At 50.1% G+C, this 27,662-nt stretch overlaps 1 protein-coding gene across 1 annotated transcript in view; it reads left to right on the top strand.

Moving 5' to 3' along the window:
• Window positions 1-17,318: 17,318 nt before the first annotated feature.
• The window catches only part of Pdzrn3 (PDZ domain containing ring finger 3), a 206,509-nt gene continuing 196,165 nt past the window's right edge, over window positions 17,319-27,662 (top strand). The window contains exon 1 of the mRNA XM_027931940.2: window positions 17,319-18,041. Within this exon, the coding sequence (XP_027787741.2) occupies window positions 17,319-18,041 (723 nt within the window). The remainder of the gene's footprint in view (window positions 18,042-27,662) is intronic.

The following is a 27,662-nucleotide window of genomic DNA, read 5'->3' as shown; positions in this document are numbered from 1 at the left end:
CAAAAGTTCATACGCCTTCAGGTACAGATGGTTCCAGGATATTTTATATGTCACCACAACTCCATCATTCATCATTTCTTGGCTCTTTTTCTTTGCCTTGGCTTCATTTCAGGCAAGCTCACCCTCCTTGGTGCCCATTAGAGTCAGACTTACATTCTTCTATCAATCAACTCAGTGTTAACAAGAGTTCCTCCATTCCAATCGTTCTAGAAAATTTTGTGGACTTCTTCCGATTGCTCTCTCTTGTGTCATGTATCCAATCGTGTACTCATCCTGAGCCCAGACCCTGCTGATAGGCTAGGCCTGGGTCCCCTGCTGAAAACAGCCCATAATACCTCAAAGGAAGCATCAGAGTTCCTCTCAGAGGAGGTGAATATAGATGCCGGGGTAGAAAAAGCAATCGCCATGCAGAGAGGTCACTTTTGACTCTAAAATGGGGTAACTACATTTAAGCATCTGAAATTCCCGTTTGTTCTACCAGCCAAAGGGAAAGCGGCCTTCCCTTCAGGGGGAGGCTACTGTTGCCAAGCTCTGGACGTGGCCATGAGTAGGGGTGTGGATGGAGCTGCTGCAGGATGACCCCCAAATTAAGAATTCAACATCAAGAGGTCAAATATTCACTCTCAAAAAAGTGGGAAACCAGAGGTCAGATGCAGGGGAAAACAGAGAAACAGGTGGCTGTTCATGGAAAGAGCCGTTCTCAGGATCCAAAGAGCAAGCGGTGACACTGTGGTGACCTTGATGTCTAAGGGCCACCTGGACAGCATCTTCGTGCCCTAGGCCAACTGCAGAGGATTCTGTCAGGGTCACAGGCCTGGGCACTCACAAGACAACGTGGAAATAAGTCAACATCAATCTAACCGACGCACTTCTAAGTTTGGCAAGGAAGAAGGAACGCTAGGCGAAATATGTGTCGTTTTTACAAATGGAGCCTGGCCGACGGTTCTGCATGGGCAGGGTAGCTGCAAACCACAGATGTACAACCAGTCATGGCTGTCCCCGCTGCTCCGCACAGAAACTCCAAATCAAACCCAGGTCTAGACCGCAGCCTGCGGGTGGCACAGAGAATCAGGCTAACATCCCGGTCTCTGTTCTGAATCCACAGAAGCATAAAGCCAGGGGTCCAGGAGCTAGGACAGGGGCCATGCACTCTCCCTTCTCCTCCAACAGACAGAGCAGGAGGTGAGGGTCTATCTCTGATCCTCTGGGAATACACGTGGGCCCCAGTTGTAGTAAAGGTAATTCTTTAGTTTCATGCATTCGGAATTTAGCAGACTGAGTGTGAACTTCTAAACTTTTAAACGGTGAGGGTTCAGGAATGGTCAATAGGTAAATTGAGTTTAAAGTTCAAAGAGTTTCCAATGCTCATCCCCTAACAATTCTACCTCCCAGGTTTTGCTCCTGGGCAGGAGGGAGGCAGCTTCAGGGGAGAAAGGCTCAAGATGCACGGGAGGGAACCTGTGAGACGTGACGGCTTTAGTCACCCTACAAGTGCCACTTAGTGACTCTGGGTTTCCAAATACCTGGAAAAGCCGTAAATGTCAAGCTGGCCCCGAAAGCCAGACACTGAGCCAAATAAAATGTGGCTGAAGAAAATAAGAAGCGATTCTAGGCCAACGGAAAAAGAGATTCATGACTGTTTTTGAAAAGCACACGCTTTCTTCTCTCCTCCGATTATTAGTTTGGAATAGTGTAATAGGAACGTTTCACCATTGGAAATTCGCTGCTGTCTTTTTACATTTTCCCTGTCCAATACCCACTTTGCTTTATTTGAAGGAAAGGGGATAGGACACGAATGGTTTGAAATAATAGCCATGCCTAACAAGTCACATTTGAATTAATTCTGTCTCAGAATCATGGAGAAGTTTGTTTTAAGGAACTGTGGGATTCATTTTCCATTTATTGGGGCCGTCTGGGGACTTCTAGCCAGTTGGACCAGCCAGGGGGAGTTTTTTGTTCCTTAAAGCAAAGAAAGAACTGGCATTCGTTCAGATAGCTGAACCACTATAACACAGGGATGAAGATTAGGATGGCAAAATCACAAGAGAGCATTTCTTACCCTGGAGGGAATGTCACCAATCGGTCTTGCCAGGCTCCCTCCCTCTCTAGCTTTAGCCATCTTTACTGGGTGCATGTTTTGTGATTTGGTGGAAAAGGAAGAGGGACGCCCACCCTGGGAAAGATGGTCAGGCCTCCGCTGGCACACACACTTCTACTCAGTGAGGGTGAGTCACGCGGCACACCCTGACGCAGAGCATTGCAGGAGTGAGCCCCGGCTGGACGGCCAATCACAGCAGGAACGCCATGTGCTATGTGGGTAGAATGAGCTAGCACCCTCCAGGACATACCTCTTCAATCTCTGCACCGTGGGGGATTCTGGGGATCCACCCCATGCACGGGTGAGTGCGGTGTGACATCAGATGCACAAGTTTGAAATTCTGCTTGGTCACTCACAGGTCCCCAGGAAGTCTTGAGCATGCATGGGTCTTATTTCCCTCCTCTGTCAAATAGGGGTCATGCCATCTGTCCCTGGAGGGTCGTGAGGATGAAATGAAGAGATTTGCATTTTCTTTGCTAAGCATGTGATGGAAAGCAGACTGTGAATGGCAGGAATCATGATTGTTATGACCCAGCCGTGGGCAGAGTGCGTGGATGCTTATTTCCGTTCGGCTGGAGATTTGTGGACAACCCCTCTCAGTCCAGTCTTTCCAGCCCCGCAATCTATCCGTGCCCTCTCCTTCTTCCTCCGTCTTCTAAGGCTTCATTAAGCCGTTAGTGCACTTTCATCCATGACTCTAAACAACATTAGCAGGGGCTGGGCATGGAGGAGGCACAGCTGTGGAGCTGGGCAATTGTCTGTAGTTTCTGTTGCAAAATCAACAGAACTTATCACAGTGCTTTCCATGGAAAACTCAGAAGGAAAAAATGTCTTAAAGAGGGTACAAAGGTTCTGCGTGTGCGTGCGTGTGATTTTCTGTGCTTACATGCATTGGGCTCAAGCTTCTATGCATGTGCTCCTGGATCCACACATATGTTCGGGAAAGCTCAGTGGAAGCGCTAGTGTCAAGATGCAAAGCTGGCCAGGCTTGGTGTTACACACCTGTAATTCCAGTATCTCGAGAGGCTGAGGCAGGAGGATCGTGAGTTCAAAGCCAGCCTCAACAAAAGTGAGGCCCTAAGCACTTCAGTGAGACCCCCCTATCTCTAAATAAAATACAAAATAAGGCTGAGGATGTGACTCAGTGGTCGGGTGCCCCTGAATTCAATCCCTAATACAAAAAAAAAAAAAAAAAAAACAACCAAGATGCAGAGCCACTCACCTTGCATGCTCCTAAAATTCGAGCCAGAAAGATACTCAGTCCCTTGCAATGCCTTCCAGGGGCTGTCACAAGCAATGGGTGGAGATAAGGTGGCAAAGCCCCATTAGGTCCAGTTAACAGAGCATAGCCACTGTGTACCCCTTGGACCAGTTGATCATCTCAAGAATGTCTGTGACCTGGCTCAGGTCCGAGGAAAGGCTGGGTGACTAGATCAGAGGGATACTAGTATTCACCAAGTGCATAATGTGTGCATGGAACTGTGTGATTCAATCCACATGGCATCTTGGCGCCCCTTTTCAAATAAACTAAGGCTCAGAGAGTTTCTGTAACTTCTTACAGTTACCTAGTATCCTAATAAGTAGTGAAAAAAAGCTTTAAAAATAGATCTGATTCCCAAATACATGCTCTTGGTATGTTGGTGAAACATTTTCTGCAACCACTTAGCATGCATACACAAATGTGGGCTCACACCCAAGCACACCTAGGGTGTGTTCTGTTGAGGGTGGGCCAGGAAAAGAGCCCGTTTGTCCCAAACAGTATGAGGGTTCACTTGGAGGATTCTGAGAAAAACGTTTTGTTTTACATGTCCAGAAATTGGAAGGGAGGGATGGAGACAGAAGTCAAAAATCTAATTGGCTGGAGAGAAAGAAATATGCAGGATTAAGTAAAGGCCCATGGCTCCTTCCTGCCTTGTGCTACAGAAGCCTAGAGACCTCTCTATTCAGCGTCTTACCACTGATAATGGGGGAGTTGGAGCAGGCAGAAGACATAATTATCTGCCTATGACCTTAAATATGGTCACAGATGCCTAGAATCCCAGCAACTTAGGAGGCTGAGGCAGGAGGATCACAAATTCCAGATCAGCCTGCACAACTTAACAAGGTACTCTCTCAGAATACAAAATAGGACGTGCTGGGGAGGTAGCTCAGCAGCAGAGCACCCCTGGGTTCAATCCCCAGTGCCACCAAATAACTGAATGAAGAATGAATGGACTGTGGCCATGGGAACTGGTTTTAATTTGACTGAGAAGAGGGCATACTGCATTCGTAAATCACATCTTGCACAACTCAGTCTGAAAAGCACAGGGTTAAAAACCAAACACCCTTGAAACCGAAGGCAAAGTACAAATCCATATGTTCCCCGAAATACAGAGAGGCACCGGTGTTAGCAGATGTCTGGCTGCTGAGGAGGGAAGAGGTCCCTTGGTTTGTAGGAAGTCTGAGGAGAGGAAACCCACTTCTCCCTCTTGCTTCCACTCTGATCCACCCCACTGTCTGGACCACAGTAAGACCGTGTTTGTTTTCTGTGCAATCACTAGTTGTAGTTTAGACATGGGATGTCCCCAGTGCAGCAGTGGTCACAGGTGAGGCTTTGAGGAAGTGACTGGATTTTGAAGGCTGTAACCTCATCAGTGGATTAATCCATTGATGAATTCATGATTGAATAGACTCCTGGGACAGGATGGAAACCGCGGCAGGTGGCACCAAGTTGAAGGAGTAGGTCATTGGGGCATGTCCTTGGGAACTATGTCCTGTCCTCAGCTCCCCACCCATCCCCCCACCCCCCTCAGCCACCACAAGGTGAGCAATTCTGTTCCACCCTATGCCCCCATCATGATGTTCTGCCTGTCCAAAGGTCCACAGCAATGGGGCCAAGTGGCCATGAACTGAAAGAAACCTTTGAAACTGTGGGCCAAATGAAACCTTTCCTATTTCAAGTTTATTTTCCTCAGGTATTTTGTCACAGCAGTACCACACTGCTAAGGCAGTCGTTGATTATTTACTAAGTGACTTTGTGTGCCTATGAATGGTGTACAATATGACCACGATCATGTTATTGCTACTTGGAAAAAAAAACTGCAGCTACCATCCGAGTGTGTGTTTAGCCAGAGGACTCTGTGGAGGATCCCCGAGGGGGTGTGGAGCTGACCCAGGAACTCTGAGGAGGAGAAGCCAAGTGAGGGGGGGCCATGGGCAGCCCTAAAGAAGGGCCAGTGATGGGGGAGCCCTGGTGGCGGTTCTGGCTCAAGGAGAGAGGGGAGGTTGGCACAGCTGGCCACAGTGCTGACACAGACGACGTTGCCCCCGGGGAATGCTCGGCCATGTCTGGGGTATTTCTGGATGGTACAGCTGGAGAGGGATTCCATTGGCACCGAGGGATTCCACTGGCACATGCCAGGGATGCTGCAGTGCTCTGAATGCCCCGTAAAACAAGAGTGAATGGGTCCCACAGCCCAGCGATGCCAAAGTCACGGAACCCTGCAACCGAAGCCCACGCAGAGAGGCTTCAGCCCTGTTGAAGGTGGGCTGGTTTCTCGTGTGTGCCCCCTCCTGGGCTGCTTTGGCTGAGGAGACCCACCCTGTAGTGCCCTAAGCCCCCCGGTGCTTCTCTGTGTCTCCTAGGACAGGGGCTGGACTTTCCACAGAGGGCAGACTGGGAGCCTTGGCTTCGTAGGTCCCAGGACTCTGCTACCACCTCTCTGATCTAACATGTTGCTGCGTGAAAGCAGCGTGGACAGTGCCTAAGTGGACCCACAGGGCTGTGTCTCAATAAAACTTTATTTACCTAAACAGGTGGTGGTCTGGGCCTGGCCTGGGGCTACAGTTGGACCCCGCCTGGTCACAGCCCTTGGTGTGCATGTTAGCCAGTGAGAGAGGGAAGACAGGGAGAGGAGGCAGCCAGCCCTGTTTCCTTTGAAGGGACAGCGTGGCAGGTGCATGTGTCACGTCTGCGTATGTCCTATTGGCCAGAACTCAAAGGGCTAGAAATTTGGGGATGGGCACCATGAGCCCAGGGGAAACTCAGTTGTTTTTTGTTTGTTTGTTTGTTTGTATTTTTAATCCAAACAAGAAGAGCACATGTGGCAATCGGCCGTGTGGTCAGTCACTGGAGGGCAGAGGAGGAGGAAGGATGGGTGAGGGGGGCAGAGGGAAGCAGGCCCACCTGGGAGGTGACAGGTAGGGTTAGGGGTCTTCTCTGAAGGGCCATGGGAAGCTGTTAGACCGTTTGGAGCAGGGGTGGTTGGGGACCCTTTTCCATTCCAGAAAGCCTGTCTGGCAGCAGTGTGTAGAACCCGAGGGAAAGCCATGCTGGGATGTGGGTGGGGACGAACTTGGAAAAGACTGGCATCCTCAGAGCACCGTAGGGGGTGACTGTGGTTTGGGTGAGCCTGGTGGCAAAGATGTGCAGTGGGCAGGAGAGAGACACAGAAGGCAGAGGGTACAGCTCCCTGTGGGTCCAACGCCCTTTCCAAGAATTTAGAAAAAGCAGCTTTAATTAATAATAATTCTTTAAATAGAGAGAGAAACTGGGCCTCCCTTGCCCTCTCCATTGCCCATGCTGGGGCTTGGATGATGGCCCAGCTGTGTCCTTGTGCTCTCCCTCGCGCATGGAGTGCCCATAGCTCGGCCTCATCTGGGAGGAATATCAATGCTGGTCCTCCTGAGTGTGGTGCCGAGGGCCTGCGTGACCGAGGACGTGGGGTCAGAGTTCACAAGTCCCGCATGCAGGGGGCGGGCAACCCCGGTGCTCCGCAAGCCAAGTGAGGAAGGGGCATGCGTGTGCAGACTGACTGGCACCGCGGAGACAGCAGCCTGCGGTGTAATTAGGCCAGGCTTACATCATGATGCAATCGCTACCGTCTCCAGGATGCCCCGTGGTGCCGTGGGAGGGCTTCAATAATAAAACGCTGCCGAGCTCTGTCGGTGCCACCAGGAGCCTGAGAAAACTGAGGCACAACACTGTCACGGGCTGTTCTGAGCATCTGCTGGGTACCTGGGACCACACTCGAGGGCCGGGCTGCAGAGGTGAATAAGACTGAACTTGGACTTTCTCAGACCATCCTTTCCAGCTGCCTCCCCAGGTCCCTGTGAAATATAGCTTCAAAACGGTCTCCCTGGTTGGTTAAAAATGAATGTCCGGTAATGGGGGCATCTCCACCAGCAGTCTCAGGGCTTCTGCAGGCTTCTTTGGCTTTAATATTTGCCAGGGTGGATTTTTTCGTTTGTTTGTTTTGGTACCAGGGATTGCACTCAGGGGCACTTGGCCCCAAGCCACATCCCCAGCCCTATTTTCTATTTTATTTAGAGACAGGGTCTCACTAAGTTGCTTACGGCCTTGCTTTTGCTGAGGCTGGCTCTGAACTTGCGATCCTCCTGCCTTAGGCTCCAGGCCGCTGGGATTACAGGTGTGCACCACTTCATTCACTGGGCTATGGTGGATGTTTTTTGACCTTGAAATCTGGCAATCCGCTTGCAGGGAGGAGTACGAAAGACCGTGGGCATGGCTGTTTCCTGAAGAGTCAACCTCACATTCTTTATGTCTTCCTGTTTCATGTGTTGTCCAAATTGTTACAGTGACTGACTGATGAATTCACAGAATAATAAATGATGCAGGTGACTCACACGTAGTAGCTCACACTGTGAGCACACACACCACGCTTGGATTCCCCGATCCCAGGGCCAAGGACCAGCGTAGGCCTGTGGGCGGCGTAGGTCATGCTGGTCACTGTGCAACTTCAGCTCTTTGTGGCCATTTGCTCAGTCCCAGCGTGTCTGGCTCAGTGGCAGTGCTACGACAAGCACCTCCCCGGCCTCCTAATTTAAATGTTACTGCAGTTAATCTGCGTCTAGTCCACAAGGCGGGTACTAACAACGTCTCCCTTTCAAAGAAAGTAAAACTTTAGCACAAAGGCAAACTTGGAATAGGCTGTGCACCCAATATATGATGATTTGGTCAGAGGTTCTTCCAACCCCCATGACCATAATACTCTTCCCTGGAACCGTCACTTCTTGAGCATCTATTTAATAGAAAGCCTGTTATTGCTCTATGTCACTGTGAAGGCCTCCATGATCTCCAGTTTGGCTCCCTTCATCTTGCCAAAAAAGGCTGTGCGTTCTCAGCTAGCAGCTTTTGGCAACCTGGGGCCGGTGGCCAGATACAGCTCTTCTGAAAATAAAGTTTTATTGGGACGCAGTCGGACATTCATTTATATTCCGTCTCTGGCTGCTTCTGTGCTGCAGTCAGAGCTGAGCTCCGTGACCAGAGACCGTGTGGCCCTCGGGGACGGAAATATTTACTCTCTGGCTCTGTACAGACCAAGTGTGCTGGCCCCTGCTTTGGAGCACAATCCTGTGCATTGTTTCTTCTGTGAAGTTCTTTCTAAAGAGTACACTGGTGCCATTCAGTGACGCAGGTCCGTTTAACTCTAAAACGAATATGTACATATTATGACTTCAACACATTTTTTTCAAATGCCAAAAAAGCCATGTCAGGAGTCCATCCACGGGTTGACTTTTGCACAGAGATGCCCGAAACGTGAAACTTCTTTCAACTCATCCTGTTCACAGGTTTCTGTCAGTGGGGTGCGACTCCCAGGCCACGACCCCCACACCCGCCTCGTCCCCCATTCCGTTGACGGACCTGACATGGCCTGCCAGTGACTTCCCTTCCAGGAAAAAAACAAACAGACACACATTTTACAAATCAGAAATATACTTTCACTCTCTCCCCTAGTTTAAAGAACAATCAGAAACTTTGTAAAAGTTATGGGCTAGAGAGAGCCAGGGTGAGCTCTTTGGTTTATCTTCATCTTGAAACTTACACAACCCGCAAATAAATTATAAGTTACTCCAAAGATTCCCACCAATGACAAACTGACTCACTGTCCTCCGAGCCCTTTCATCTTTCTGGACTCCACTTCTAAGGCTCTTTCTCTTCTGTGGAGACAGGAGCATGCGACTTGCCAACATCAGAGCCAGTGTGCCAGCGTCTGGACACGGTTTCCATTTCACCTGTGGAGAAAAATATGACCACCGCTCCAGGTTTTTCCACGATTGCTTCTTTGCCCCCATGCAAGGGAGTTCACGGCCAGCCCTGCGAAGCCCTTTGTGTCTGTTCTTGTGCAGCAAAGAAAATAGACTAAGAGGTTGAAGCGGCTCTTGTTCATTAAAATATAACAAACGATTATCCCAGAGACACCAGGCCATTCATTGTAGGAAGGGTTTGGTGAATGTTTTGTTTTAGCTTTTGCATTGCCAAGCGCCTTGCTGATCTGGAGACCAAAACCACAGTTTCGGGACAAGATTTCAAAGAATAAACCATGTCACATTTCTCCTGGTTGGCTGACATTTCAAAAAATCTTCTGCCTGCAGCCCTCCCGGGAGAAGAGAAGCTATTCTTTTATTGTAATAATTTTAAAAAAAAAGATAGAAATGGCAAGAAATAAAACAAAAAGCAAGTCTCTTTCTTGGTACAACCAAATGCCATTTGGATGAAAGCAGTTGTGTGTTATTAGACTCAGGGTGGGATGCTTTCTGAAGTCACTGATTTGGAGAATTGTGACTCTAAATCTTTGATGCTAACACTAAAGCAGTGTGTATTTTGCTATAAAGAGACCCCCATGGATGAAACACTGACCCCCCCCCCCCCGTTATTCTAGGCTCTGGGTATCAAGAGAAAGTGCCACCATCCTGCAGGTGCTGGCTTGTCAAATCCATCAGCCCCCGGCTGACAGACAGAACTGGTTCAGGATTGCCTGTTCCCATAGAGAGAGCCACACGGCAGAGACGCCCGTCACCCTGAAAACAGAAAGTCGGGCTCTCCACCACCATCGCATAATACTGCCATTACACTACTGAGCCCTGCTGTAATAACTTCACAGGTTTCTACATATAAAAATTAGTTAATTAGCAATTATTACCGCACACTAAGTAACCATGGATTATTATTATCATAATTTTACAGACCGGGTAAATGAGAGTGGAGGAGAAGGTGCCAGGAGAAAAAATTAAAATTAATAAGTTCCTAGATCACAGGCTTGAGAGGCAGGGAAGTTTAAGGGCTTGTTTATGTTAAAGTGCATGCCGGAGCAGTGATCCTTGAATATTGGAAAAGTCAATTTTTGCAAAATTAAATTTCTCTTATTAAATCGGTGCTGGGATTCTGTCCTTTTGGTGCATTTTCTTTTTTAAATGACTTTATACCATCCCCTGCATCTGCAATGACTGAGTCATTGGATTTGTTGAACGGGAACCCTTGTAAGCATAGACCTCACTCTTTAAATCTCATTCCTTGTTTTTTTGTTTTTTTTTTCCCCACTTACGGAATGTTCTAGTGTCTGTGAGTGTTAAAAGCCTGAAAGCTGGGTTTGGATCAGTATTTAGGTAACTGCACAGCACGTCTGGGTGTGTCTACTGAGCACCCAGTGTGCGCTAGACACCATCCAGGCCCTGGGGGCAGCACTGTGGAAGGACGCTGACACCTTGACCTGGTCGGAATTATAGCTTCTACCAGGAGGAGGTCTGTCACAGTGTGAGAGTCGCACTTGAGGTCTGTACTAGAGGGATATTGCAGGGTCTCACTTGGTGCAATGTTTCCCTCGCACCTATTCCTGCTTCGAGTCGAGTGTAGCTGGTGATGGTTCAGGGGCCTGAGTGTGCTTTTCAGATTCATTCCAAGATGGTGGGTACACCTGTGTGTGACAGGTGAGGCCCTGTCCCTCGTTAGGATTCATGATGAATTCTGCAATACTACTGTAGTGGGTGTGGGTCTTTCACCTCTCCAGCATCTCGGGGGAACCTCTCTCTGCTCCCCTCCATTCCTTGAAATCTGAGTGTGACAGTCCTCAGCATGTGGTCCAGGAATGGGCTGATGACCTGAGACTGGCCAGGACTCATGCCTGGAACATTTGTTGGTGCTCTTAGGAATATGATGCCCTTCAAGCTGGGGTCAATATGCGTGAAAGATGGAAGCAGGGACTGGAGGGGCTGTCTGTGTAACCCTGAGGCCTGAAACTAACAGAGGGGAAAGCAGAGCAGATCTCTGTGTATTCATGTGAGCACCTGGATTCAGCCATGCCTGAAGTCTTTTTACCTCCTGGACTTTTCAATGTTGTCAAATATACTTTTCTTTAAAAAAAAAAAAAAAAGTATGACTCACACTGAATTGAGTTTCAGAATCTTGCAGGCAAAGAGATTCCCATATGCACTTCAATTCAGTCATCTTTCAAAATATAGCCTTTAGCGTGAACAGGAAAATAAAACAAGTTTAATTAGACACAATTTAAGATGTAGCTTATGCATGATGAAGACTTCTGCAGAGTGATACTTGTATCTACCATTCCCTTCTTCCTAGTAACAAAACCCTAATAATACTGGGGTTGTTGTTTGTTTTTGTTTGCTACCAGGGATTGAAGCCAGGGGCACTTAACCACTGAGCCACATCCCAAGCCCTTTTTATTTTTCATTTTGAGATAGGGTCTCACTAAGTTTCTGAGGCTGGCTTTGAACTTTTGATCCTCCTGCCTCAGCCTCCTGAGCTGCTGGGATTATAGGCATGTGCCACCATACCCAGGAATACTGTTTTGTAGTAGCTATATTGAGATGTAATTCACATATGATAAAATTCACCCTTTTTCAGAGAACAACTCAGTGGGGTTTTGTATATTGAAAGCACAATTCCTTTCAAAACATTTTTATCACCTACAAAAAGAAACCCCTACCCATTAGCAGTCCCCATTTGACCCTTCTGTCACCTTCATCAATGTCTCTGTTTATTCCCTACAAATGGAATCATACACTCTCTGGTGTTTGGCTCCTTTACTTGCAATACCATTTGCAGTGTATATCCATGCATTTCATTTCTTATTATGGCAAACGATATCGTTACCTGAGTACACTGCATTTCTTTGACAATTTCATCAGTTGATACATATTTGGATTGGTTCTACTTTGGGGCTATTAAGAACAATACTGTCATGAACCCTCATGTACAACATATTGAGTAGGCATGTTTTTGGTGCCCTTATGTGCATGCCTAGGAGTAGAATTCCTGCGTCACAGGGTCAATATTTAACTTTCTGAGGAGTTGCCAAATAGTTTTCCAAAGTGCCTGTCTCATTTTATAGTCCCATGAGTGACATTGGACAGGTCCAATTTCACCACAAACTTGTCAACATTTGTTACTGTCTTTTTGATTTTAGCCATCCTTGGAGGTATGAAATGGTGTGCTTTGGTAGAATGCCATTAATATGTGCCCTTATAGAAGATTTCATAGATTCTCTTCTGAGTATTTAGGGTTTGCTGTTGAGATATAAGAGAGCTTCCAGGAAAGCTTGTTAAAGAAAGTTAGGGGAATTCATTAGGGGCCTTTCTTTCTTTCTTTCCTTTTTTCTCCACCTGGAATGGTTGGCTCTGTGGCAGTCCATGAAGTGAGAATAGAGACCAGGCCCTTTCAAAGACTAGAAGAGCAGGAAGAAAGTCTGAGGCTCTTGGGACTTGGAAGCCATTATGGCATGCAGATTCTAGTTTTCTCATTTGACAGAGACATTCCTACCTTAGTTTTTCCATGATTATTTGGATGTGCTGTTCTGTTGAGTAAACTTAATTTTTTCCCCTGTATGAATGTGTGTGTGTGTGTGTATGTGTGTGTTGGTGGTGTAAGTTAAAATGTGCATGTGTGTGTACACAGGTTATGCCCATGCTCCTAGCCCCATGACCTTTTGTGTAGCATTGCATTAGGGAACTACTCGCATTTCATAATCATCTCATAGTGTTTATTGACATTTGCCCATTTACTCTGGATTGAGGGCTTGCTGGGACATCTTGTTCACCCAGCACAAAAGATAGCCCCTAGCTGTCTTCCCAGCCCAGGAAGCTACTAAATAGTGATACATGAAGACCTTTGGGTGTGATCATTGTTACACTGAGTGTGTGCTTGGGACCCTGGGAGCTGGTCTCCTCTGGAAGGGGAGGAAAGGAGGCCTTGCCAAGGTACAGAAGCACAATGTGGAAGAAGCATTTTCCAGTTCTTTATGTTCTCCTGTGCATCACCCCTGTTGTGGTCTTGGCTGATTCACCCATGTTGAGAAGTCTCCAGGATTGACATTGCCTTCCCCTGTCCCCATCCTCCAATCCAAGGCCAAACGAATATCCCCAACACCCAGCTTGGCCACCATGGGCTAGATTCAGGGTCAAACCCCCTGATGGAAGTGGCCCACACCAGTCGGTGGATGACTGCTGTAATTTACTCCTCTCTGGTGGTTCTTCCATTTGGTAAAAAGACTTCTAATTGTATAGCACTATTTTAGTTAATGAAGCATCAATGTTAGGCCTGGTAAAGGCCACCAAAGAATCCAAACATCCCTGGCTTTTTTGTTTCATCTAATCAGGTAGACTTCCTCAAGTTAGGTAGACTTAGCAGCAACTGAAGTTGACACAGAGATTGTTGAGAACTTGACAAGTGAGACTGACACAGGGAATACAGGTAGACAAAGATGGCGGTGTGTCTGGGTGCGGACGCACACTCCTGTAATCCCAGCAGCTCGGGAGGCTGAGGCAGGGGGATCACAAGTTCAAAGTCAGACTTAGCAATGGCGAGGTGCTTAGCAATCAGTGAGACCCTGTCTCTAAATAAAATACAAAAAAGGGGAGGGGGCTGGGGATGTGGCTCAGTGGTTAAGTGTCCCTGGGTTCTATCTCCAGTGCCAAAAAGGAAAGATGACAGTGTGTGGTGACCACCTGCTTGGCTGTAAGGCAGCGCTTCCCACATAGGCCTTTGGAGCAGGAAGCATACTGTTCCACGTGGTTGAGTGAGGACTCTGGGATTCTCTAGATCTCTGCTTGCCACTGAGGCAACCTGTCTCACCCATGTGAACTCGGTTTCTTTCTCTGTAGAATGGGCTAAGAACATAGCTACCTCTGGATGTGAGGGATAAAGGATGGGATTAGGGAGAGAATGAAAAGCCAAGAGCTGAACAGTGCTCAGCCCCGAGGATGAGCTCAACAGTTCGTAGGTAGTATAATCACCCCCTGCTTGAGCATGCTCACGGAAAGGGCAGTGAGAACAGGGTTTATCATCAGAGGGCTTAGGGGTGAAGACAGATAGAGCTTCTATTAGGGTCAGGCTCTCTAAAATTTTGATTAGAAAGTGCAGATCAGATCATAAAAGGAAGGGCCGAGTTCAGAGGTGCTCATTCAGCGAGGGACCAGTGCAGCGGTCTGCAAGGAACTCAGCCTCCTTCAAACACTTCAGAGCTTCCGAGATGGCTGAGGAAGCCTCTAGAAAAGGTAGCTCTTCCTGCAGGAGGCCGGCCAGGCCAATCCCCGCCCAAGGCCTCCACCTTTCCATGATACATCCTTCTGTCGGTGCTCACCTGGTGATTCTGCAGCAAGCAAACTTCCTTTACCAGACAACAAAACGTTGCCCTAGAAACCGTGGTTCTCCGTCGGGAACAATTTTTGCCCCCAGTAGACACTGCAGTGTCTGGATGTCACACTGGGGGTTGGAGTATGTATGGGGGTTGCTACTACACCCAGTGGGTAGTGACCAGAGAGGCTTCTAAACCTCCTACAGCGTACAGAACAAATGTGCACAGCAAAGGATTACTGGACTTAAGTGCCAAAATTAAGAAATGTCCAGTTTGGGCTCCCAGTTCCCCTGCCTGTGCATTAAGTTTGGTGATAGATATGTGCACAGTCAACCCCTATCCCAGCTTTGACATTCTAGAAGTTTACTCTTTCTCTTTTTTTGTCTTGTTTTTGCTGACCTCTGTGAATTTCATACTATAACTAATGAGGAGTGGCTGAGAAGACTCCTCTTGCCTAAAGAGGCCAATTGACAACAGGCTGTGGCTGCTAGGTGGCCTCCGCGGTAGATGTCATCAACAACCTCTCAGTCTCTCATCTGGGGGTCCTGAGAGGGGCATCGGGGCAGCTCTGGAGTATGCACCCCACATGTAAGCACTGGTTCCTATTCATGGTGTGTTACAGAGCTCTCTCTGTTGCTCAAAACCAGTTTGGTTTGAAGATTATCACCCTGTTGACACTAGCCCACTCTGTGAAACTGACGAGCCCACACACCTTTGTTGAGAGTCTGCTCCTCACCCATTACCTGAGAACCTGCGAGGAGTTTGATAAATAGACAGATGGAGGGAAGATTCTCTGGCACAGGCTTATCTTAGCCAAGGCCAGTAATATTCCCCCCCACACATGGAATTCTCTCAAAGAAATGCATTAGTTGATTAAAGCAATTAAAAGAAAGTCTCTAGCGGGAGCAGACCACAAATGCTACCAACTCGGATTAAAGAGCACTCTCCTGAGATCTAACCATGCACTGGAAAACCTAGTGACAACTTTTCAAAGGTTAGTTCAAAACAAGTAATCCTCATGCACATCAACGCAATTCTTTCACTCCAGTGAAGCGGTTCAATAGTGAAGGTCATGGGTCTTTAGCAAGCACAGAGACAAGTAAAAGCAATTAGGCAAAATGGAAGCTGGGATTCCAGGGCTCCAGAGCCCGGCTAAACAGAGAGATCCCAACTTGCAGCTTTGCTGCTGAGAATCTGGCAACAGATTCCAAACAAGGATTCCGTAACCCGATTTCGCCCTCACCCACGCTGACTGCCTGTTTCTTAGGAATGTCTACAGCCTTAGGAGGTTTAAAAAAAAAAAAAAAATCACCCAAAGCACAGAAGATGTTACAAACTTTCCACTGGGGTTGGAATCCTGAAAGTATTGTTTCAACAGTCCAGAGTGACACAGAAGCCAGCACAGTCAGTACTGCTTGAATAGCCAACAGAGTAGAAGGAAAAAGCCCAGATGATCAGGGTTTCCCAATCTAGTGAGAATCCACAAACCGGCACGGGCAAGCACCATCAGCATCCCAGGGGGGCTCCTTCCAGGGTCCTCAGGCTCTGCCCCAGACCCACTGGGTCAGAATCTGCAACCACATTAAAATCAGAGAAACATCCACGAAGGGACAACATCTTGTTCTTTTTTTCTTAAAGAGAATTTTTTAATATTTATTTTTTAGTTCTGGGCGGACACAACATCTTTGTTTGTATGCGGTGCTGAGGATCGAACCTGGGCCGCACGCATGCCAGGCGAGCACGCTACTGCTTGAGCCACATCCCCAGCCCCTTGTTCTTTTTCTTTTCTTTTTCCTTCTCATGATCTGAGTTTCCCCAATGGGAAGATGGAGTTCAACAAAGTGCACACAATGGAAAAAACGAAAATCCAAACAGAACCGAAGAAATGCAGACCATCATGGGGCTGGGGTTGGGATAAGGCCTTCCCGTCTGCACTTCGCAGTTCTCTTTGTAAGGCTAGAGTCACTTGTTTTGTCACGGGGACGGGGACTGGGGGGGGGGGGCGTTTCAAGGGGAGCTGATGCTCTTGGAACAGCAAGCACAATGACGGTTTTTGAGGGACCAAAAAACGTTGGCCACTCTAGTGTGGGCTCCGCGGGGGTGTGGGGAGTGGGCTCAGGAAGCACGCCCCCCCCACACACACACACGCGAGGGAACTGGAGAGCAGCACTGGTCCCCACGAGGTTGCCCTGTAAATCCGCCCCGGGTCCTGGAAGCCTCCGCTTGCTAAAAACCCTGGGGTTCTCAGAACCTCCGGTTGATCTGAAGTTTGAGCTGCAACTTTCCCTGGAATGAAATAAATAAATAAAGGAGACCGTAAGTGCTGAGATAGCGGCCCCGCCGTAGTTTTCGCCCTCTGCAATCAGCGGAGAGGGGAAGAGGTGTGAACGCCCGGGGTCGGCTCCGGAAGGGGCTCTAGGAGCAGTGTGGCTGGGGCGAAAGTTGCCGCCTCTGCTCCAAACTCAGCGAGAGGTTCTCTGCTGGAGTTTGGGCCCCTAGAGCGAAACCTCAGAGAGGGCGGCGACGCGCCCCGAGAGGGTTCTGGCTGGCGCCCGGGGCGGATCAGCCCTGCCCCGAGAGCCTCAGGGTGTCCCCAGCGTCCTCTCCCCCGCCGCCTACTCCTGTCGCAGGGGGCGCACGGTAGGCCGCGGAGGCGGGATGTGCGTGCGCTCTCGCTCTGGCAAATACGGCCGGAGGAGTCCTGTTCCTCGGGCATTTTCCGAGGAAGTCTGGAGCAATTAGGCTCAGTCCGGGGAGAGCTAGCGAGCGGCGCGGCCGGCGTGTCTGGGCCGCCTCGCTGGGAGGGAGGGGCGGCCGGCCGCCCGGCGGCGACCCCGGGCCCGGCCGCCACCATGGGTTTCGAGCTGGACCGCTTCGATGGCGACGTGGACCCGGACCTGAAGTGCGCGCTGTGTCACAAAGTCCTGGAGGACCCTCTGACCACGCCGTGCGGCCACGTCTTCTGCGCCGGCTGCGTGCTGCCCTGGGTGGTGCAGGAGGGCAGCTGTCCGGCGCGCTGCCGCGGCCGCCTGTCGGCCAAGGAGCTCAACCACGTCCTGCCGCTCAAGCGCCTCATCCTCAAGCTGGACATTAAGTGCGCCCACGCAGCGCGCGGCTGCGGCCGAGTGGTGAAGCTACAGGCACTGCCCGAGCATCTGGAGCGCTGCGACTTTGCGCCCGCGCGCTGTCGCCACGCGGGCTGCGGCCAGCTGCTGCTGCGGCGGGACGTGGAGGCTCATATGCGCGACGCGTGCGACGCGCGGCCGGTGGGCCGCTGCCAGGAGGGCTGCGGGCTGCCCCTGACCCACGGCGAGCAGAGCGCGGGAGGCCACTGCTGCGCCCGGGCACTGCGGGCGCACAACAGCGCGCTGCAGGCCCGTCTGGGCGCGCTGCACAAGGCGCTCAAGAAGGAGGCGCTGCGCGCAGGCAAGCGGGAGAAGTCGCTGGTGGCGCAGCTGGCCGCCGCGCAGCTCGAGCTGCAGATGACCGCGCTGCGCTACCAGAAGAAGTTCACCGAGTATAGCGCGCGCCTCGACTCGCTCAGCCGCTGCGTGGCCGCGCCGCCAGGCGGCAAGGTAGGAGTCCGCGGCCCACCGCTCTCCTTCCTCCCCTTCGCCGGACCCGGGGTTAGCGGGGGCTCCGCCCCTCTCCTCCTCAGGAGTACCGGGATGCAGGAGCTGCCTAGAAGCATCCCTGCCTCACTCTTCTTCTAGTGCTCCACAGCTGTCTATCAGCGGGTTCAAGTCGCTTACCTGTCTAAGCTCAGAGGCCCAGGGCCACGGTCCCTGCAAGCTGGCCGGTCGCACAGGGCCAAGTATAGGCACAGCTGCAGAGGATCTGGAAAGGTTTAAAGGAACCCCCATCCAAGTGTAGGGCGTGAGTGGGGAATGGACTCTAGCCAGAGTTTTGCCGCTCACCACAGCTGGGCAGGGAGGTCGCCTAGCCTCCCTTAAGGTCGGGAGTCATGGGTCTTACATCGGTGACCCACAGAAGAAGTATGATACACAGGGCAAACTGTGCCCTGATCCCACCGGGATTCCAGAAAAAAACAAAGGGAGCCGGGCACGGTGGCGCACGCCTGTGTTTCCAGGGCCTAGGAAGGTGAGGCAGGAGGATCCCAAGTTCAAAGCCAGCCTCAGCAGTTTAGTGAGGCCCTAAGCAACTCAGACCCTGCCCAAAATATTTAAAAAATGGGCTGGTGATGTGACTTAGTGGTTTATCGTCCCTGGGTTCAGTCCCTGGTACCAAAACAGAAAAACAAAGGGAACCCAGAGTCAGCTTAGAGTAGGTTGAGATGGTTGCCAGGGAGAGGCCTCTGGGCACCTGTGGGCTCTGCGGCCACCTCCGCGTTGGTCTTGAGCGAAGTGGTGACCTCTCCAGAGTTGGAAGCCGGCTCCTGGAGAGGTACTTTTGAGGGATGCATCCGGGCATTTCAGGAAGAATCACAGAGCCCCTCCCCAGCCAGCGAGAAGGGTGGGTCTTGTGGACCTGAGACTCCTTTTAAACTCTGGCTTTTTGCTTGCCAGCTGAGTGGCCTTCACAGGTGTTTCAGTTTCTGTGAATGAGGAAGGTGGGCGTTCTCCGTGGGGCGAGATCACGTGGGAAGGCCTGGCCCGTGGCTGGCCCGTGCCTGGCAGAGTAAATGCGCAACACCTGCCACCTGCAGTTATTTTCAGCCTCTCCCCAGCCCACCTCCCCGGCTGATGGGCTTGTAAGAGCAGCCAGAGCGAGGGCCCGCTGTGCTCCAGACTGGGTGCTTGCGGTTAAGTCGTTCCTCCTGGATGAGGTGGGTGTTGTGCTTCCCATTTTGTAAAAGAAGACACTGAGGTTCAGGTCGGTGGGTGGGTCTTGTCCTGGGCAGCAGCTCTTAGGAGCCAGGGCTGTGTTGAGACCCCCATGTGTCTGACTCTCTTAGCTGAAGCTCTTAACCAGTGTTGTGTTGTCTCTCAATAGAGCCACAAGTACCACTCCTTGTCAAGTGCCAGCAACTGTGGGAAGCACTTTACGTGCATTAGCCATTTAATCCTTCGGGATGAGGAAACTGACTCAGAGAGGTTATGTAACTTGTCCAAACTCAAACAGTGACTCAGGGGAAGGAGCTGGATTCAGTTTCTTCGTCCGAGTTCTCAGTCTCAGAGTCTGGGGGCTGGAGCACTTTGTCATGGGGGGCTGTCCCAGGCACTGGGGACCGGACTGGACGTTTAGCCGCTTTCCTGGCTGGTAGTCGATGCCAGTCGATAGACCTTTCTTCCCAGTCGCAACTGTCAAAAATGCCTTTAAATATTGTCAGATGTCCTCTGAGCCATGTTTTCACCAGCTGGGTGCTTTTGCTTTCCTGGGGAGGGGCATGGGCTGCCACTCTGGCTGCCTCCTCCAGATGGCCCAGTAGAGAGGGGGACAGATTTGTCCAAGGAGGCCCCAGGGCCCGTGTCTGCTTCGCCTCCCTTTGACCTCCCCCAGCCTGCCTCCTGCCTCTTCTACACATCCAGGCCAGGCGTGCAAATTTTCCAGTCCCCTCCCCCTTCCTGTCTCCCCCCCCCCCCCCCCCCCCCCCCCCCCCCGCCTGTCTGTCAGCTGCAGCCTCAGCAGCTGGCTAGCTCAGGAGAAGGGCAAATATTTACAGCTCCGTGGCTCACCCAGGACCCCACAGGCTATCAAGAACTGGTGTGAGCCTGTGAGTCACTCAGACCGAGGGCACAGCTTGGTTTCCATTCAGGAGCCAGGTCCAGGGCGAAGGAGTCTCTGAGTTTCTCCTGTCTGTGTTGCCATGTAGACTTCCTGCGTCATTTTAAAGTGACACTTATTTATAAATAAGCCATTCACTCCCACACAGCGTATACTTCGTTCATTGTTGAGATAGTTTATTATTTCTTTTTGCCTTTCTGTTTTCTTTCTGGAGTGTTTGGACAAACCCTCTCAGAATTAAAAATATGATACTTGAATCAAAACTGTAGATGCTTTTGAGGCTCCGCTGGGTTGGGAGAGGAAATCGAGGGTACTAAGTTGGGGGACAAGATGATGGTTTTGAGCACACAGCAGGGCCTTGTTCTGGAGTGAAAACCTGCTTGGCATGTCATGGATCTCAGTGCCAGCCATGGGGACCATCAGTGGTCTGCTTGGAGAGCTGCCCTAGACGGTTTTCCTGGCCCCAGACCCTGATGGGACACCGTGGCCCACCTCAGCTGAGGTCTTAGGGAAGCTTGTTCCTCTAGTCCCGGAGTTAACCCTGAGTGGCCCTTGACCAGAGCTTCCCCTCCTCCTGCATCAGCCATAGAAGTCTTCCCTCTTGAAAGTGGCAAGGACTCGTGTATTTCCTCGGGCCCACTCTGTGTCTTGCTGGGCACTGTTTCTTCACCTCCTAAAGGCAAAAGTTTTGACATTGCCTGGAACCTCTCATGTAAGCACTTAAATTTCTTTTTTCTCCCTCCCTCCCTCTTTTTCTCTCTTTGTTGTTAACAGATCCTAATGTTTGCTTCTCTGTTACAAGCTGAAATAGATAAGAAACACTCAGAGCCTAAAACCCATTCCATAAGTGATCTGGCTAGCTCTGGGTGATCTTAGATTAGATTGAAGTGATCTTAGATTTCAATTTTTGGATGCTTGCTAAGTGCTTGGAGTTCGGCAGTGCTGTAACCCACACAGACGCTGTTTCCTGTTCCTGATGTGAGTTAGGTTAGTGCTTCTCAAACTTAGCCTGGCAGGAATCACTAAACCTACCTGAGTCCCATCCCTAGAGATTCTGATCCCTGGTAGGGCGGGCCTGGGGCCTGAGGCTCTGCCTTTCTAATGAGCTCCCTGGGGATGCTGGTCCTTGGAAGGGCTGTTGAGTGAGTAGAGCAACATGGGCTGTTCTTCTCTGTATCTCCATGGTTTTACTGATGTAGTGGGTTAGTTACTTGGCAGTGCTGGGGGTCTAACTTGGGCCCTTGCACGTGCATTACAAGGCCCTTGGCATGAACTTCGTCCCAGCCCTCTGATCATTGCCTGAAGTCCCCTCCCTGATCATTTTAGAACCAGGATGATGTTTTAAAACCCACATCACCAGCAGTTAATTGCTAGGTCGCCATGGTCTAGAAAGACATGCTAACATGTCAGAGTCTAGGCCGCCGCAGACCTGGTGACGGCACGGTTTTGCTTCCGGCCTGTTTCCCATCCTAACACACCTGACCGTAAGAGGAAATCCACTTTAGAACACACAAGTTTCTTCGGCTTTCTACAAAAGGGAATATCCTGGGTAAAGTTTCTTTGGGATTATGAGACGTTTGAGGCTGATCCTTACACCTCCTGCTCATGGATACCCTTATCCCGTCTTTCATTACATGCTGTGGATCTTACCTCCTAATATGCCGTGAGCCTCTTCGCTATTCTCCAGCTCATTCAAGTGATCCCTCTGTCTAAGCCAAGGTTTCTCCTCACCTGCCCTTTAACACCTTGGATTGGGTGATTCCTGGTGGGGTGTGCATTCACGGTGGTGATTCAGAGAGGTGGTTTGTACATCAGAGAATGTCCAGCCCCATCCGTGGCATCTGCCTATCCTGGGGAGTTGAAGGTATCTCCAGACCTGGCCAAATGGGGGAGCAGATTGGCCTTGGCCTCCACCATCACTGACTCCTGCCTCTGCTTCATTCGTTGCCTGGTGCCAGGAATCTTCTCTTGGAGATGTAAATGTGGCCTCACTCTTCCTTCCTAAGTTTTCTGCCTTCCTGTTTCCTGTGCGTGGCCCTAAGGTCCAGCCTGCTCTAGAGCCTGCTGGCCACCTGCCCTCCATGTTCCTTTTCCAGCTTCATTGGTCTCTGAGGGTCCAGGATGTGCCCCCAAGCTCCCCATGCCTCTGAGCCCGTGTGCCTGCTCTTGTCTGCACCTGGGACCGTCTTCCCAAGTTCACTCACTGCATCATCTGCCAGTTTTCCAACCTCTCTCCTCCCCCCAGCCCTTTGGCCACCACTGAGGATTTGCTCCTATGTAGGTGACCCTGCGTATCAGCTCCAGCACCCCTGCCTGCGGAAGGACAGACTTCTCTGACCCGCAGCGTCTGGTGCCCACACCTCTCCCTGTGGCACTCCTCCTTCATGACCTTTATCATAGCTGTAACTGAATAACTGACAGGATCTGTGTTATTCAGGGCCATGTCCTCTGCACGGGATCCTTTACCATGTACACGGTAAGCTCTTGGTGTATCCCTTTGGTGGACACCTTCAAGACCAAAAGGGCTGTCCTGCCAGCCATCAGAACTTGGCAGGTTGCTAACCCCACATGGGTTGGCACTAAACAAGAATGGGATTGTTCTGTGACCTGCTCCCTGCTGGGGAAAAATTGTTTCCAGGTCTTTGGGCGGCATACTTTGTCTACCATTGGATACACCCAGATCAAGTTGTATCAAGCCCCAAATCTCAGAAACTTTTTTTTTTTCCATTTCAGAACTGGAGATAAGTGACTCTAATAAACAATTGTGTCAAGATGTTCCAGATGTCGGGACACTTTGAAACCTATCTAGGAGCGTGTGCCACCCACTATCTTGTCTCCGGCACCTTCCTGTAGCACATCTAACCAATCAATCGACTTGAGCTAGATAAGAATCGAAGGCTTTTGCTTCTGTCCCATTCCGGTGGTTTATAAAGAAAGTTAGGATTCAGTTTATAAATGTATCCCCAACCACACTGGGTTAAATGAGCTTTACCTGAGTGATGCAAATGTCAAGGTTCATGTACTAGTGGTTCTTTGTTCAGAAACGATGCCTGCCTCTCCATAAAGAGTACTTGAGTAAGTATCTTTCTAAAGCATCTGTGCACTGGACTGTTGACCAAGAAGCTTAAAGTGAAATGAACGTGTTTGTTGGGTCTCATTGGGTGCCATACTTTCAGAGATGAGAGCATATGCACACACGGTCTTCATCTTCTCTTTGCTTTTTGCTATTCACTCTTTTTAGGAGAGAGAGACAGTAGAATATTGTGAAGCAGATTGGTTAAAGTCTAAGTGTGAACCCAAAGTTCAAGTCAGAGATCATGCACCCAAATCAGCAAAGTGTTCATTCCTGTAGCAAAACCCCCTCAGCACTCGCACAGGCTTCCTGAGGACTGTGGCTCCGTGCCAGGCTCCTCATGGGTTGAGCTGTGCATATGTTCCTCTATTTAATGCTCAGATCCTGTAGACTTGTCTCTTACCCTGACTGTTACCTTGCACATGGCCGAAGGGAACAGAGAAGTCCATAAGTTTAGGTAGCATGCACAGCATGTTCCCCAGGCTCTTTTGTCGGCTTCCAGTCTATGGTGACAAAATGTGCTCGTCCCTTGCCACATGTCCTGTTTTCAAAGGTCTAGTAGAGAATGTGTGGCATGGAAGACAGATCCTAGCTATAAAAGAGATTTCAACTAAATAAGAAGGAACACAGAGATGGTATCCTGGATGGATAGTACCTCATATCTTTACATTTTATCTTGGTTGTTTTAAGGGTGGTTAATGGTAGGAATCACATGAAATCCTTCCAGACATCTGTTGTTATGGTTGGTCACTTTATGTCCCGAGTCCCTGGCTTCCTATGTCCTGTGGTGGCTCCTTGGGATACAAAAGTGAAATTGAGGAACTTTAATTCATGGGACCAGACACCACTTGTGCCTCTGAAAATACAACCCAAGTCTTGCTGTTCTTTGCTCACCCAAGCTTTTTGAGCTGTGAGATAGTCACTGCCTCCCCGTGAGTAATGGTGTCCTAATAAGCCGGTTCCAATAAGAAGGGGAAGTGGTGTAACATAATCATTACTCTTGTAAAGAAAATGACTACCAGATGGAGCCGGGCAGCCATCTTTCTCACCCGCTCCATGTGCATAATTACAGGGCACACACACCCTTCAGGAGAGCAGCCCTGTAGCACCCGGACCCCGGGAGGGGACGTGTGTGCAGCCAGGAGTCCTGGGCAGAGAGGTTACCCTGGAATTTCATTCACATCCGCTTTTAGGTGTCCTGTGCATTTTGCTATGGGGGGATCAAAGAGGGACAAAGTCCCATCAGCCTGCTGTCAAGGTTGGGTGTGGGCTGTGGGTGCAGCAGCAGGCTCCAGGTGTCCTGAGCTGAGCTAGTGTGTGGGGTTGTCATCCAGACCCTGGAATTGGGGGTACCAAGCCCTTAGGGAACATGTGCCATGTGTTTGACACCATAGGTGGGTATTTAAAAAAAAAAATGGCTGAAGAAATGTTAGAAAACTGGATTGTTCTAGAGAGGAATGGAGGAGCATTCAGTTTGACCATGAGCCTCCCATTGGCCTGAGCAGCCCAGAATTTGGATTTCTCTTCTCTGTTTTCTCATGGCAGGAAGCAGGTGGAAGAGGGGCCTCCAGCCCAGTTCCACTGCCTCAGGGTGGCAGCTTAGGCCTACCAGGTCCCGGGGAGCCGACAGTGCAGGAATGGCACACCTGCAGGGCTGGGGCATGTATTCATATCTGTCCCATGCAAATTAAAGCCCGGATAACTCCCTCCTCCTCATAAGTGAGAACTGATCATTTCATAGCCTTCGCTTTCTTTGTAATTTGGGGAAGAAAATCGGGTTGGGTAATTGAATGTTTAAATTTCAACATCTCCCATCACCCTGTCTGTTGGGACTGCTGTAACTAAAATACCCCCAAACTGGCCCACTTATAAGCAACAGAAATTTATGTCTCAGAGTTCTGGAGGCTGGGAAGCCCAAGGTCAAGGTGCAGGCAGATTCAGTGTTGGGTGAGGAGCTTCTTGTTCACAGGTGGTATCTTTCCTCAAAGGGGAAGGGTCAGGGGTCTCTCCAGGGCCCCTTTTTATAAAGGACACTAATTTCTGATCACAGCTCAAGGGCCCCATCTGTGAATACCGCTGCCTTGGGGGTAGGATCTCAACATGTGAATTTCGGGGGATGCAGATATTCATACCATAGCACCCCCCTTAGTCCATCCAGTGGGCATGTTAAGGTCCTGCAGCACTTTAAAAAAGGCCTGTGGAGGTAATGTTGCTGGTGGAGTCCATGTTTTGAGTAGTTTTGGTGAATATCCACCCAGAAAGCAGATGCATCGATGACAAAAATATGCAAGGTACTAGAAATAGAAAATCACACCTTTAGGGGTTTCTCTGTTTTTCTCTCGGAAAGCATTGGGCAATTTTTATTTATTTCTCTTACATTATTTTCCAAAACTCTCATGTTTGGCTTGTTCATATTCATTCACCATCTTGCAGATATTGTGACTCTGGCTAAGCTATTTTTGTTTGCTTGCTCCTGTACCCGCTTCCCCGTGCCCTTTGTCTCATGGCAGCCAGTTTGGGTGAGGGATACAGCCTGCTAAGCCTCCCCTTGACCGTCTCCTCCCTTCCAAGTTCAGCCTCAGGCGTGAGCTGCTTCCTCTTGATTCTTCTTCCAAAAGGCATGCTTTAGGCCTGGAGATTGAATTACAGGGAGGACTTTGCTCTGCTTCATTCAAAATTACACAGTTTGCATTATGAAGGGAACAGAAGCATGTGTGGCAAGGGAGACACCCAGCTCCTCAGTGCAGACCCCGGGGCAGCCCGCTCTCCCTCCTGGCCCCCCAGCCCCGCCTCTGCACCTTTTTGACTGGAGGCTGCTGCTAAATATGCAGCCCTTTCTTGTCACCAGTCAGGAGGCAGAGCTGAGCTGTGTGCCTCTCAGGGAGCTTTGCATAATCTGGGACTAAGAGGAACCCTGTCACCCCAGACACAGGCCAGCGGTCACTGGGAGGTTTTCCTCTGAACCCGCTGGGCAGCTTTCCAGCTGAGCCCACTCTGCACCGTGAGTCTGCAGCAATGGCCGGGAAACACCCGTCACTGTGCAAGAAGGGATTTCAGGAAAAGTCCACAGTGACAGTGGCCTGGATGGACTCCATGAGCCACCACGCTGATTAGGAGATGGCACGCACCCAGGTTGCTGAGGCCGGGTTGTCTGGAGGAGGTGACAGAGTGACACTGAAATGAAAAGGGGCTTTGCTGGTGGAAGACAGTTCACATTCTCAGATGCTTCAAAAGAAAAGGCGTCTTCGTGACCATCATGAGGCGTCTTTGTGACCATTTGAGAACAGTCTGTCACTTAACAACTTATGTGCATTCGGAGAGCTGCCTCCTCCGGTGACTTTGTCACAGGGCAAACACTGGAAAGTGTGTTTATACAGATTTAGGTGCCACCGATGACGCGGGGCTGTGCAGTCTTGAGGGGAATGGCCCTGGTGTGTGTTGATTGCAGTGTATGACTGAACAGTCGTTCTTTGACATTTCGTTGAGATGTCTCTCCCCGACCCCCCAGATTCTGAAACCGTCAGACCCTAAGTCGAAAGCTGGCCAGTTTGTTTTAGGTAACTTTAACATCCATCCAGGTGTCGCGTGTTGGTATATGATCGCAAAGCTTATTTTAAGCATCGTTGGCTGCAGGTCCTAAGATGTGAGCTTTTATCTCTGCTTGTGACTTGCTGGCCTAGGTGATTTGGGACTTTATGTCACAGTTCAGGTCTTGATATAGCTCCTTTTCCAAAATCTTGCTCTTTGTTTTGGTCAGCTTTTTCACTCCTATGACAGACTTGACAAGAACAAATTTAGAGAAGTTGATCTGGGGACTCATGGTCTCAGGAGTCTCAGTACATAGATGGCCGGCTTCATTCCTGGGGGCCTGGGATGAGGCAGAACATCGGGGAGGAAGGATGTGGTGGAGGAAGGCAGCAGGGCATAGTACCAGGAGGATGAGGGAGAGCTTCATGCAACAAGGACAGAACATGAACCCCACAGGCACACCCCCGGGGTCCCACCTCCCCCAGCCACATACTCCCTGCCTAAGGCTACCTCCCAGTCAACCCCTCTGAGGGATTAAGGCCCTGATTACTTAAGGCTCTCAACCCTCTAATCCTTCTTGCATGGTCTCACACATGAGCTCAGGGGGTCGCCTCTACCTAAACTGTGGTGCCCTGTGTCAATCCTAGATCCCTAAGACACACCTGAGGAGACCTGCATTCCCCTAGGGCCCAGCTGCCCCCTCAAATTGGGTTCAGGGTGGAATCTGGGGTGCCAAGGGGCTTTTGGACTTCCTCCCAGGTGCAAGGAGATAGTGATGTCCCTGGACACCAGGATAGGACTTCCCTTCCTCCTGGCACCCTCACCCCTGGCTCCTGGGTGGGAGCTCCCCATCTTCTGGGTCCTAGCTGTTAGGGAAGTGGGGCCTGCCGCAGGGAGCAGGGGCAGCTCT

This window comes from Marmota flaviventris, chromosome 20, assembly GCF_047511675.1.
Source record: "Marmota flaviventris isolate mMarFla1 chromosome 20, mMarFla1.hap1, whole genome shotgun sequence".
NCBI lineage: Eukaryota > Metazoa > Chordata > Mammalia > Rodentia > Sciuridae > Marmota > Marmota flaviventris.
Note: the sequence above shows the minus strand (reverse complement) of the source record. Positions and strands in the feature narration are given on the sequence as shown.